Here is a 14,671-nt window from a genome sequence, read left to right on the forward strand (position 1 = left end):
ATGATTTCTTTGTCATGTGGAGTAGAGAAACAAAGAAAATATTCACTTTTAAGAAGCTAAAACAATCAGAAATCTTGTTTTTATCATGAAAAAACCTTCAAACCGTCAAAATAGTTGACTATTGCTTTTGTAATCGATTAATAGTCGAATAACAGAGTAATTGTTTCCGCTCTAGTGCAATGCTAATCACAGAGAGCCTCACAAAATCACCTAAGAGTTAATTTAACACCAATCCTGTTAAATTGACTCTTTTAGTGTTAATTGAACACCGCTAGACTGCTTTACTGTGTATAAATATGTCTGTATTTTCCAAAATGATAACCGCAAAGAAGTCAAATTTACTCTTGGGACATAATGTTATTGATTTAAAAGCAGACAAAGAACCAAGTCAAAGTCTTAGTGGCTTTTAGTTTCAACATCCTGTGAATTACAAACTGCAGGATGCTCACTCACGCTCATTCCAGGAACAACACGACCTCGCCGCCGCGTAACTGTCGCCGTGCCATGATGTTCTGCCACTGGAAAGAACTGGAGTTCACTGCTGCTTCTTTAAAAGTGAAAGTACACGTTTGAACTTTCTTTTTTTTTTTCATTGTTTGTTTTTACGTCCGTGCAAATTATGTAAAAAAAAAAAAGTGCAAGGACAGATCTTTGATCAGAAACCAGGACTTTTTTTTGGCGTGTCCTGCGGCTGAGGCTCTATCATGGTTGCCATAGCGACGGCACGCTCCGCTCTGTTTCCTCACTGCTGCATGCAGCGAGGGCACCGGCCCAGCAGGTGGGCTGAGAGAGGTAGAGAAGGAAGGAAGGAATGAGAGAGGCACAACAGAAAAGATGGATGGATAGAGAGATGGAGAGACAGAGCGCTGCTGGGAGGTGGAGCTCGTCGTCGCACATCCAGAGGAATCACTGCAGCCGCTGGGGTAAAGAGGAATTAATCAGACAGAATAAATTAGAACATGAAAGGAGACGGAGGCAGAAAGAGCACTTCTCCCTCCACTCTTCATCTATCATCCATCTATCCATCATTCTTATCTCCCCCCCTCTCTATGTTTATTTATCCCAGATTAACTTTATTGTGCCCTTTAGTTGGATTCCGTAGAGAGACTCCACGGTCCGTATTGACATTGTTTCATACAGAGAATAAAACTATCTGACGATAATGAACGAACAAGATTCCACATTAGCAGCGTATTAGCGCTTCTTTTGTGTCTTCTTTGTTCTTCTGTCTTTAAAATTAGTCGTGATTGTTCAGAAAATAGTCAGCAAAACTTATTTATTACTCGACAGTGGAATATAGGATTTGGAATTGTCGTCTGTGAGTCTGGTTGGTCCATAAATTGTTTCGCTGAAAACATATTGATAATTTATGATCATTAAATCCTATAAACCATCATCATGTGTCATATTTTATGACCAATAAAGTCAATTCTAAACTTAAACTTGTTCCTGTATCGCACCATAGACCATTTCTGTTTGTGCAAACACAGAGAGAGAGGAAAAAGCCCAGAAGCACACAGAGAAAATATTCCTATTTGAATTCAGAGATGTTCAGGCCATTCATCGCACTTTAGCCCCCGAGGTCTGTCTTTTGCATGACACCCAGGGACGAGATTATTTTTGATACAAACATCAAAGCGGCAGATCAGACAGAACAGAGCACCGTACATGTGAGGTGAAACCCGGTGTGGTCCCCGCGAGGCAGAGAGCATGTGAAGCTGATTGAGACGTCTGCTTCCACAGAACTTCACTCGACGACACGACAGTTGGGGCCTACGTGAGTAGAGTCGCACGCGTTTGACCGACACCACTTGAATTTGATTGACTTTTCCATTTGCGATAGTACCTGGTACTTTTTTTAGTTCCTATAGGAAATGTCTAAAATCTCAATATTTAACAGAGGAGTCTGGTGTATTTAGTGACTGCACTGCTGAAAGTACTGTCTGTGAGTGTGTGCTCCGGGGCATGCAGGAAAGAACTGAACTATTCTGTCTTTTAGAATAAGTATAAATCTTTTGAATCAACTGATTCTAATGAGTTACACTGAAAAACCACTGCTTTACAATTCACTCATTGCTTGTTTGTGTGTGTCATGTGTAAAATTAAGTCGAGCCAAGGCGGTACTATGTGGTGGAAAAGTGCCATAATTCAATTTTGGCAGAAATTGAAGATAAATTATCAATACTAAAGTGTACATTCACCTGATTGTATATACATCTTTTGTTTTTCATTACACCATAATGAGCCTTCTATGTTTATATCAGGAGCCAAATATACATTGGACCACCATGTTTCACAATGGAAGTGAAGGGTGAGGTGATGGATATTCAGCTGCTCAGACACACTGCTCAGACACACTTTGCTTTTTGCATATCTTTAGAGCAGAGTGAAATAAAGGTTTTCCTTGTGATCCTTTTCAAATTATAACAGTAATAAACCTTTGGAAAATCTAGAAATAGCGTCTTCAGATGTGTTTTTTACCAATTGTCCCAAGATACAGGATATTTTAACTTGAAACTTACACAGCATTGATACCTTTTACTTATTAATTCACAACTTCTTACCTCAGGGTTGTTTTTAGATTTCGACAATGTGTAGAATTTGACAAAAGTTTGTCCTTGTGGCCTCACCTGCTCCTGATTTAAATAAAAAAGAGCTTGTTCTGTGATAATGAAAACATAAATCTATACATACAGGTATAAACCTGTATGTATAGATTTATGTTATACACTAAAAACAAACACCAAATGGAAGTAATTTCCCCTAAACCTTTAACAATAGATCTTTAAAAACTCAGGCATGTCTTATCTTATCTGTACTATTCAAAGTTTTATCTTTGATATTGAAATTTTGCTTTTTTTTAACTTGGAAATAATGTGATTTAGATAATGAAGTCAGTCCTGGGATTTATTCAGATTGTTATTGAAACCAGTCAGCGATCAGATGATAAGCGTAAATGTAACTTTCTCAGCACTCAAAGAGGAAGAAAGGAACTCGACTTGATTTCCATCTGGGGTTAAATTATCAGCGCACATCTCTGCCGCTGCAACTATGACCCACATCAGATTTTTTAAATGTGGTATTCAGTCAGCGGCCGTATTTATGTAATCAATAGAAACGGGCTCACAGGAAACTTGTCACTGCAGGGTTTTTTTTTTTCTTGTGTCATGTGTGGTGTGGTGGCATTTCCCATTTGGGCACATGGTCTGGTTTTTAGGCTGAGTTGCTGCGCGAAGGCTGTCCTCAGCAGCCGTGGAGGAAAGGTTTCACGATGACTGAGCAGTAGATGCTCTCAGTCATCTCAGCAGGGGATGCAGCCACAGAAGCTGAGGACCGGGGATCTTTGAGAAGACGCAAAGGCCTGGTGTTTCCTTCCCTTATACAGTAGGTAGAAGGAGGAGGAGGAGGAGATTCACCAAAAAGGTCACTTTTATTTGTCTGTGTGTCTTCTTTTAATCCCACACCGTAAATCAGGTCATATAAACACACCGGGTTTGACATTTCACACTGAAAAAAAACAATCCCTGCCAAGCTTGTCTGAGAATAAATGCAAACACAGGCGCCCTTCTCTGTCGCGGTGAGCCTCTTTTAGTGCCGATTCGACAATGCCGTTATCAAACCGCTCGTTTTTTGGCTTTCGCTAACCGGCTCCCACAAGACGGGGCAAATATGGATGTGGCCATGAAGACGTCCTAGTATCTATTGTTTTGAACGAGCCAAACCCAGGAAGAAGTGTGTCTCGGGGAGGATTTATGTCGCCTGTGGTCGCCTCTGCTTCCTCTCGACTCCCTGCGTCAATATTTTTGTTGCCTTCAATGTCACAAACAAGCTGTTAATTGTGGAAACGCTGATAGAGACAAACAAGTTACACCATTAATTAGCTCTCTTTAGGACCAATGGTTAGAGGTCATCTGTGCAGAGACAAACGCTCACCGCAGGCGAGCAGAGAGGAGAAAGTTGCCAGCTTGTCTGTCTCTGTCCACTCATTAAGAGAGTGATAACTCATTTCTTAAATGCCACTGCCCTGCTTGGATTTTTATTCTGCACCCAGTCATATCCTCAGGCCCTGGAGCCAGCGGCAGCACGCTGTCATGTCTCATAAAAGAGTTGAGAAGGTTTTTCTCACTCTGTCTGAGCTGGAACACACAAATACATCAGACTAAAACTTCCGAGTACAACAGCTCTTTCTACATCATCTACTGAATGAGGATTCAATGGATGAAGGAAAATAAAGGCGTAGACAAAGATTTGTCAGTGTGTAGCACAGCAAGTTTTGAATTAAAATCTCAGTTTTAAAGCACAAAAACATACGATAATAATCTGGTTTCAGAGTTCAGAAGGTTTATAGTCTGTATTAAAAACATTGCCGAAAATAAAAGGGCAGCAGATAACGTTGGCGTCTCCAAAGGTTCCTGTTTATTGACATTCATAAAGATGTAGCAGCAGCAAGTAAAGATGCAGGTGCTTATCTTCTCATTCGTTTGTAGTGTTGTGTCGTATCAAAAAAACTCTTGTCAAAAACACAAGATGCTGGGTGAACACTGAGCTTTCGTCTTTTGTGCTATATCAACATTTTCGTCAGATCTGCAACAGAGAAACACAGCGAAGGCGAGCTTTATATAAACACGGCTATTGTTTTTTTCTGTTGCCATCACACTCTACAATCAGTTTTAAGATTATGATGAAAAGGTTACGTCAAAAAGTGGACAATTAAAAAAGCGCAAACAGTAGAGAGAAGGGAAAAGGACCTGGGCACATTAGAGTTCAACTCGGCATCCAAAAAGTATTTATTGCCAATATTGTTTGATGCACAAGGTTAGAGGATTCATCATCAAGGTTACAATAATAAACTTCATATCAAGGTTTGATGGGTAAGTAAATACAGGTCAAAGATGACAGAAATAGCAGAAATAAAGCTGTAAAATGCAAGTTATTGGCTGTATTTTTACAAATAGCTTGTTAAATACTAAAGTTACCAAAAACGAGATGCACAAGGCACAAAAACTACTTGGTAAGGTTTAGTAAAAATCAGGTAATTTGTATTAAAATAACCTTCTAAATGACAATGACTATTGATTACAAATGAGATGACATACATGACATATAATCACTACAGTCATGACTATAGGCTCTCCATAATAATCAATGATAAATGTTAGGTAAATAACAGAAATAGAGTGACTGAAAAATATAAGTTATTGGCTGTATGTAGGTTGTTAAATACTAAACTCACCAAAATGTTGTTATTATGAACTGATGAAATGCAGTGCAAACATTGCGGCTGTTTCCCCCCTGCTGTGATCCAAACAAAACTGAATCTTCAGTTCTTACCAAAGCTTAAAACTTTAACTTTAAAACTTTAAATACACATCAGCATGTGACTTGTTATATACGTGTGTGTGTGTGTGTTCCGTACTGTATGTGCACGGCACAGAGTTGCGTTACAAGCGGCGGTTACTGATTCATCATGGCCACGGCCCAGATGTTCCAGCGGTGTGTGGCAGCAGTGGACGACAGTGTGTGTGTGTGTGTCTGGGCGTGTCTTGCATACATGCAGACATCTGAACGTTTTGTGTGTGTGTGTGTGTTGGTAATTGGGGGGAGTGGGCGGGTGTGTTGGGGGGTTGGTGGGTGTGGGGGGTGTTTGGCCCTTTTTTAAACATAGCTGCGTTGTTATAGTTGCCTGTGCTTTGATGTTGCCCAAACCTCCAACTAAGAGGCTCTCATTTCGGGCTCCTGACGCTGGAGCAGGCAATGACTTCCAGATTTGGGAGACCTATACACCACCACCACCACTCAAGGCTGGCTGCTGTGGCGGGATGGGCAGTGGGGGGTCACGGGCAGTCAGTCAGTCAACGCAGGTCAACCTGGAACTAACCTGGTATAAATGTACGAACCATGAGATGAGATGTTGGCACTTGTAGTTGGAGTTGGTACTGTTTTGATTGTGCCGTTTACAAAGAAAATCATAAAAAAAAACCTTTACATCCTCCATATTCTTTCACCCCACAATTTATTTCACAATAAAGTTGATTTGAAACTGAACAGTGCTTCACAAAAACAGAACTGAAGCATTAGAGCTTTTACTTTGAAACAGGAACACGACTTGTTGAGTCTTCCAAATAGAGCTGAAACCATTATTAAAACAAGATTTTCTTCTTCAATGTGAATGTTTCCTGGTTTTCTCTGCTCCAAATAACAAATAAATCATTCAAAACAGAATCCTTTTGGTTTGTGGACACAAACAAGACGTTTGAGAACATCATCATTTCCACGTTTGACAAACACTTGATCAACATTTTTTGACAATTAAAGGAACCAAACAATTACTCGATGATGAAAATAATCATTAGTTGCGGCTCTACTTCATATCCTCCACTTTGTCCCCCCCCCCCCAATTTATTTCACAATAAAATATAGTTGGAACTGAATCAGTGCTTCACAAGAACATCAATAGTTTTGTTAGAGCTTTTACTTTGAAACAGGAACAGGACTAGTTGTTGAGTCTTCCACGTTTGACAGAGGTAGAGAAGTGAACTATTTAAAGTATTCAGGACGGTTGGACGTAGAAAAGACAGTGAGAGAAGAAGAAATCAAACTTTGCATTTAATTTTATTAATAATTTGATTGCGATTGTGTTTTTTTGGAATTCAACACTTTACAAATGGTTGTTGCGTCTTTGAAAGACGACACTGTCTCCCAGTTCATTTGATGTCACACTCTGATGTCTTTGTAAAATATATTTGATTGTCGTCACTTAAAGGAACTCTATAGAGCCATAGAGGTGAATCTAACACCATTAATTCCCAGAGAATGTCAGTTTGTTTTGTTTTTTCTTCTCCTGCCACACCACGACAAGGACAAGTGAAAGAAAGAAAGAGTGTGTTGGCTGTTTCTCTCTCTCATTTTTTATTTTATGTGCCCTCCTTGTGAAATCTGAGATTAAAGACGTTCGACTCAAAGGCGCTTTGGGGGGGGGGGGGTGAACAAAAGAGAGAGTGCTTTAATTTCCGCTTCAAATATGAAAAGAGATGGATCTACTTAGCGTGTCATCTTAAAACTAAAGAATACATTAGGAGTTGTTTTATTATCAGCTTAAGGCTTTTAAATGAAGATGTGCGTGTGTGTATGTGAAACACATATATACAAGTGTGTGTGTGTGTGTGTCAGGGTCAAGGTGGAGGGCGTCATTACAAACAAGTGATGTCTGCGATCCCATTAACTCTCTGCTATTCAGCGGCAGAATTCTGTTTCAAACAGAGTGGAGATAAAAGGCAGCAACAATAATGCTGATAAATCAAAGAGGCTGTTTTAAGTGAAACGAGACTACAGAGGGACGGAGAGGGCTACGCGTGTGTGATTTCCTGACACGCTTTAAAAAAAAAAGAAAAAAAAGAAGGTGTTTATCTAATTGGAATTTCTAAAAGTAATTGCATCTTTGAAGTAATTATATCTTTGATGCAATCAACAAACGTGGAGGGAGATTCATTATTCAGCCGCTGCATTTGGCATTTGACATGATTAGTGTATGTATAAATGAAGCTGGTGCATACAAGTGATCTAAATTTATGATTATGTACATTTTTGACGTGATAAATGCGTTTAACAGAACATATATGTGTGTCAAATTGGGTATTTCTTCTTGTGACGGTCACGCAGTAGAGTAGACCTCAGCTGACTCGTTATTGGCCATTTAAAGGAAGAATGTCGGGACATTATTACAGTCTTAACGCATCAAAATGACCTTGAAGTTGTGTCACATGTGATGTGAACACATTTAAACGCTACCAGCTGCATCATGGTGTCTGCTGCTGCACCTGTCTTGGGCGTAGATTTAGCATTGATGTCGCTGCAGAAAGAAGGTCTGAAGAACTTCTAGACCCAGATCGTTCAGACTGTCCCGGTGACCCTTTTCCCTCTTCTTCGTCTGTATTACATGAGTTTACCTGAGTTTTCAAGATGAAAAAATGGGGCTTTGTTGTTTACAAGTGTTCAAACTAATTTCACCGACCAATACGAGACTTCTACGAGTTTCTGAGAAACTGGTAAGGGGAGGAAATAAGATGTGGTGAGGTGAAGGGTTAAGGCATTGAACTGGTTATAGTTAAGGTGAGATAAGGTTTTGGTTAGTTCTGTCCACATGAATGGAAGTCAAAGCCGAGTCCTAACAAGGGTAGCTGCACAACAACTGTGTGTGTGTGTGTGTGTGTGTGTGTGTGTGTGTGTGTGTGTGTGTGTGTGTGTGTGTGTGTGTGTGTGTGTGTGTGTGTGTGTGTGTGTGTGTGTGTGTGTGTGTGTGTGTGTGTGTGTGTGTGTGTGTGTGTGTGTGTGTGTGTGTGTGTGTGTGTGTGTGTGTGTGTGTGTGTGTGTGTGTGTGTGTGTGGTGGGGGGGTGGGGTAAATACAGAGGGGGTTGATAATTATGGGTTAAATGAGTGCTCACAGTCAGCCTCCCTGAGTGTGTGTGTAAAAAAAGGAAGGCGCAGCGAAAGCCACTTCAAGGCCGACTAATTACCCCGAGGAAGAGAGGAAACATAAATGGACGATTTTGTGGCTATAACGTTACAGCAAAATGGCGACGTCGACCTCAGCACGTGAAACGGAGCCCACAGCTACTTTTGAAGACGCGGTGCGGCGCTGCACAGATGTGTGTGTGTGTGTGTGTGTGTGCATCCATATGTGCAGAACTTGTATTTGTTATCTCTTTTAAGACCTTTTTCTGGCATAAACACTGACCTTGTCAGGACCGGGAGTCCTCATGGAGACCAAGACCTGGGCCTAATGAGGCAGAACCTCATTGGTTCAGATTGTTGTGCAAATAACTTAATGTCAATTGTTCAGCTGGATTTGACATTTGCATCTATTGTGGTTCTTTTTGCTCTGACTCTTAACACGCTCTGTGCTCGATCAGATTTTAATGTCATGTGACCTTTGCGATGGTTGCCAGGTTTGGGATTTTCCCAGCCAAATGTCAGCGCTACTGTTGAAAATGTTTAATTACGTTCGACAAGGACAGATCTGTGCGATCTGTTCCTCCCCCCTCCTGACCTCTTAAAAACCTTTAGAAAAACAAACCTCCGCTCCTTAAAAATACATATTTAATTACAGTATTACTTGACATGTAACTCTTGATGGCTCAGTATTTTCACAAAGTAGATAAATCTTTCTCCCAACTCTTTATAAATTGATCAGCAAAAGTGGTGTGTTGCAGGAACCTCAGTCCTGACCTGCTGAATCCATCTGAATTAGCTAATGCTCCAAATACCTATAATTAGCTGCACCTGGATTCTTCAGAAGAAGAAGAGTTGTTAGATGGAAATGAAATGGAAAAACACCACTGATGCCTTTATTACGAGTCATTTTAAGACTCAAGTTGTCTGCTTATTACAGTAGTTATGGTAACACTGTCAAACAATGAATGACAGCTCAAGAGAGAGGTGTCATCGTTTTCCTAAAGTAGTATTGTAGTATTTGCCATTAACGCGGAAACGCCAGGCCAGCAGTTTCTTAGATTTTCCCACTCTGGGAGGTTTCCGTGTGGACTTTTGTGCCTGAAACTGCACAAGATACAACATCTTAGATTTGTTGAAAGGAAACATCATTAGTCATTTGTCAACACAAGCTGTTTTTCAGACACGTTTGCTGAATAAAGCAGCAGGAGACAGGCAGGACAACTCGCTCGCTTACTCACTCGCTTTGAATTTTCCTCCCACGTGAACTCACTTAGATGTTTTTGAGGAAATATAACCATGTGTTTTCACACAGTGAGCAGAAGAAGAGTCACACAGGTAGAAAAATGGCAGCAAATCCTATCAGTCATGAGAACAATTATTATTAATATTATTGAGAATATTCATGTGGCTGCTCACTCACTTTGACTACCTGTGCGGAATTGATTTTAAACATTAATGCGTGTTTTTAAAGAGATTTGTGGTCGTCCAACCAGCTTATGATTGATGTTCCCAGACTCTGGAATAAGCTCCTCCCCCCTGAGATACCAGTCATCTTTTTATTCTTTTTATTTGTTTACTTTTTATTCTTGTGGTATTTTCATGAATTTGTTTTTGTGTGCCTATAATGCTTTTATTTTGTAAAGCACTTGTTGTGTAGTCACCTGTAGGTTATAGCAATCAAGTACATTACATTACATCCACTAGACACTCTTGCAAACATGATTTTTTTTAGTCCTGCTTAAATAAAGGTTATAATATTATAACTATATCTGTTTATTAGTATGTGGTGTGTCATTATTCAGCCTAAAAATAAGATTTATTTGGGTCTACATCACCAAATCCTGTGGTATTTCCTGAAGGGTCTCTTTGATTAGGCGTCTTCTGATTATACTGAGTGCAGATAAGGCCATCATCTCAACCTCACCTCCTCTCCTCCTCCTCCCCACTCCCGTTTTTTGTTTTCATGTGCTTTCTCGACATTAAAAGCGGTTAAGAGGTTTGATCTTCGTTACACAGTTGGACGTGAAGCGTACACATGAGAGTGTGTGTGTGTTTGGCCAGTGAGAGTTTTTAAGATGTTGATGGACGGGTTAGATGTGTGTGTGAGAGTGTGTGAGAGTGTGTGAGAGTGTGTGAGAGTGTGTGAGAGTGTGTGAGAGTGTGTGAGAGTGTGTGAGAGTGTGCGGAAGCTCTGTCTTTAAGTGATAAGGTATTCACTTTGTAACTCAGCAGGAGGCCTCAGCAGATCTGCCCCTCTCTCTCGAGTGCTGATGTTACACACACACACACACACACACAAACAGGTTTGTCTATCTCACTGTACAACATAGAATCGTTTAAAATTTAATAACACATATTTTTCAGCATTATTCATAAACGTGACAAGATTTTGAAGTCTTAAAAAAGTGCACGGAAGACACTGCGCACACACGCGTATGTTACAAACCGCTGTGGCGTGCTGCAGGTCAGTTAGCACGCTGCGAGCATTAGCGAGAACTCAATATTTTTTTTTTTTCCCATTAAGTTATTGAGAGCCATTTGTAAACAGGAACATGAAAGCAAACACGGCTGCACGCTGCTGCTGCCCTTACTTGATCATCAAAGGTTTTATCGATCAAATGGTCCTCCTCCTCGTCCTCCTCCTCATAAACTGGAAAATCCAATGGGAGCGAAAATATCATGTTTAAAACTCCCAGCTTTCTTCATTTTTTCTGTAATGTTGTGTCTTCAAACCTCTGTGACGAGTCCAGTCGTCGCCAACAGGATTTTGCATGCATATTTCTCCGTACAGTAACTCCTTTGGCCATTTGTGACATCTAGAAAATTTAAAAAAACTTTGCAATGGAGACCCTCATGTGGAGGATAAAGCGTATCATATTAATGACCTTTGTGTGTTTTTTTTTTTGTGTCAACAGTCCAACAAAGTGTCGGTGGTGCAGCAGTCTCACGGGATGCACCTGACGTCTCTACTACCGTACGGCAACGACCACTTCAGCCCAAGTCCTCCACACCTGCCCACAGACATGAGCCAGAAGACAGGTGAGCTCCTACACACATGTACACACATACATGTACATGTACACACACAAAAAAGACAGGTTTAAATGGAGACACAGACACAAAAACCACTTTTGCATTAAAATTTGTGAATATACACCTGGGATTTTTTAACCTGGGTGAAGCTGCTAAAATCATCAATCATTCTGATGCACAAATGTAACTTTACATTCCTTATATCTTAATGACTTAAGGTAATAAAAATGAAGGGTTAATCCCTTGTCATAAAAAGTAAGATAAGATAGTAGCTTAAAACATAGTAGAGATGTAATTTAACAAAAACCATAAACTCATAATGTTTTTTTCCTGTTTCTAATCCCTTGTTTCTCTCTTTCACACTCACACATTCTCGTATTTCTACCCATTTTAAGACATAAGCCTAATCTTAACCTTATCCCATAACCAGTTGATGCCTAATCTTAACCTTAACCTCAACTCAGAACCTCAGAAATGAGGGAAATCAGTGTGTTTTTGCCAATAGACACACACCTATTCTGCTACACACACGCACACTGAGGCACGCACATGGTGAGTGAAGTGGCAGCAGCGACTCTGTCGGCCTGTGTCCCACGGCTGCTCTGAAGTGGCTTAGCTCCTCTGAAGGAACTGCCAGCCACACACACACACACACACACATGCGGAAACAATTAGCGTGACAATCGCACAAGCCATCACAGCAGCAGCAGCAGCAACAGCACACAAGGTTCTTCTTAACAAACACACTCACACACACACACACACAATGCTCTTGTTTTTGAAGTCACAAACAAACACAGGCATTCAGGCGCTGCAGGATATTTGTCCCGCCAGAGGCGGAGCTTACAGGGCGGCGGTGGGGGAGCCCGTTTGTCTCGGCGCGCTCTAGATCCTCTGAGGTCGATTCGCGAGCGCGGCGACCTCATGTTTGGCGTCGGGAGCCGTAATCAGTGTCAGTGTTAGATGAGAATTTCAAAATGTAAGTAGAGTATTTGTCCCTGAAAATCCCAAATAGTGAGTAATTACGCGTGTCATGGCGATGTTTGTTGTCAGCGTGGAAACTTATTGCTCAGAAGGTGGAGAAAAGGATTACACGTCACATGTCAAAGTGTCACAGAGCCTCATATAGCGTCCATCACATCCTTCAATAAAAGTTGTGTTCCTCAGTGAACAGGGGTCATGTGTGTGTGTGTGTTGATGACGAACGCAAACGCCCTTTATTCATAAGACGACGTCGGGAGCCATAATAAAAGCAGAAAGGCGGAGAAAAACAGAACCAGGAGATGAACCAAAGTCCTTTCCTTGGCTTTGATTTAAGATATTTTTTTTGTTGAGTTCAACCTCAGGCAAAACTCCTGCGTCTGGAAATCACCCTTCTCTCCACAGACACACTCTTTGTCTGCTCTGCATCGTGTACACCGCGTGTGTGTGCGTGTGTGTGTCCATGGCTGACATGACTCAGCCTCTAATGACAGACTGAGCCACCTGCTTCTAACCCCACACACACACACACAAACACACACCTGGCCGTTTGCACACAACTTTTCTCACCTGAGTTCTGATTACGTCTCCACTTTTCCACTCAGGACAACACAAACACTCCTCGTGTCATTCACCAGCACAGGCAGGACTCTGACGTCATCATTATGATGATGTCATTATTTTAGCAGAAACGCTCTCCTTCATCACTGAGATTAACGTCATGGGTCAAACGTGGTGACAGAGTAAAAGGATGTCAATTTAAAGATGCAGTGACTTAGTTTTTAAGTAACTTCCATCACCTTCCCAGTCTCTTAACGCTCACCGTCAAGTTGTGCAAGTTGGTACAAATCGGTGCGGGATGATCATCGTCAGTCGTCGGTGATGCCGCTTTTCCACTACCCTGTTCCAGCACTGCACACGGATTTTCCATTAGCGAGATTACCTGGTACCTGGTAGTGTCGGCAATGGAAGATTCATGAGCGCGACGCAAGAATAAAACCAAAGAATCAGTGAAAAGGACTTTAAAAATCCTGATCATGTGTGTTAATCTCCAAGGAAAATGTCTAAAATCTCACCCTTTAACAAAGGAGTCTGACTATCTGTCATGGTTATCAGTTTCCACCTCCTAAAATAAGTTATTAGAGGACCTTAAAGAGCTTCTAAAACACCCTTACTTTCCCTTTGATTAAGATAAGATAAGATAAGATAAGATAGTCCTTTATTCGTCCCGCAGTGGGGAAATTTCTATTATTGTAGAGAAAATCTTCTTTTCCAGCTTTTTACTCACCTCACTCATCTTTACTTTAGTAATAATTCAGTGTAAAAAATCTAAGTAAATTTTGCAGATTTCACCTGTAAATTTAGCACCTTAGCCGTGCTTTACGTCATCGCCTCACAGATACGTTAAGAGCCTCACAATAAAGAGACTTATTCAAAATACAAGGTGAGGATGCTGTGGACTTGCTCGTTTCTATGGTAACAAGGGAGGTTGTTTCTGTTGTTGTGTCCTAGCGAAGACACACCCTGTGTGGAGAGTTTGTAGAGAGGATGAAGAGGTGTATGATAATCATTTATAATATTATTATTATTATTGTTTCTGAGACACATTATTTCTCGTCCATCATTCGTCATTTGGCCGTGACACCATGTTCAGCACGTGAGTCGCGCTGCTCTCAGACTCAAGCTTTTTGACTGTTTTCCCAGATATGACTGTGAGAGCCGGGGGGACTATAACTATAAAGCATTTTATTTAAAAAAGCAGAAGTGAAACATGTCTGCTTACTGTTGCACACTTTCTGTTTTAGTCTCATATGGCTCTATGATATCAAGACTGTAACGAAGTGCAGATTGTATATAATGACACAAGAATGTTGTTTATTATTAGAGGTTTATAATGTTAATTTACTACTATGAGTTCTAGTAAATATTGAAAATGTGTCTTGTGTTACATTTTTAAAATTAATGGAGCGCGAATGTGAGTCACTCTGCTATAAACCCATGAGAAAATGAAGCGTGATCGATAATAAGACTGAAATTTGGAGCGATCTGAGTCACGGGCTTTCGCTACACTGACTTTTACTCTTATCGGGACGTTTGATGTTTGCTGCCGTGAGTAAAAAGAAATGGTCTTCTTACTGTCCTTACTGTAACAAATAACTACAGCGTGACTTTTATGTGTTGGGCCGTCCAGTCATCTGAAGCGCT

General features: G+C 40.8%; 1 protein-coding gene across 1 annotated transcript in view; it reads left to right on the forward strand.

Moving 5' to 3' along the window:
• tcf7 (transcription factor 7) overlaps positions 1 to 14,671 on the forward strand; it is a gene marked incomplete at both ends in the record, with an annotated part of 52,843 nt that overhangs the window by 22,961 nt on the left and 15,211 nt on the right. Inside the window, one exon of the mRNA XM_083909873.1 lies at positions 11,368 to 11,491. Within this exon, the coding sequence (XP_083765999.1) occupies positions 11,368 to 11,491 (124 nt within the window). The remainder of the gene's footprint in view (positions 1 to 11,367; positions 11,492 to 14,671) is intronic.

This window comes from Microchirus variegatus (genome assembly GCF_963457635.1).
Source record: "Microchirus variegatus genome assembly, chromosome: 2".
Taxonomy (NCBI): Eukaryota; Metazoa; Chordata; class Actinopteri; order Pleuronectiformes; family Soleidae; genus Microchirus; species Microchirus variegatus.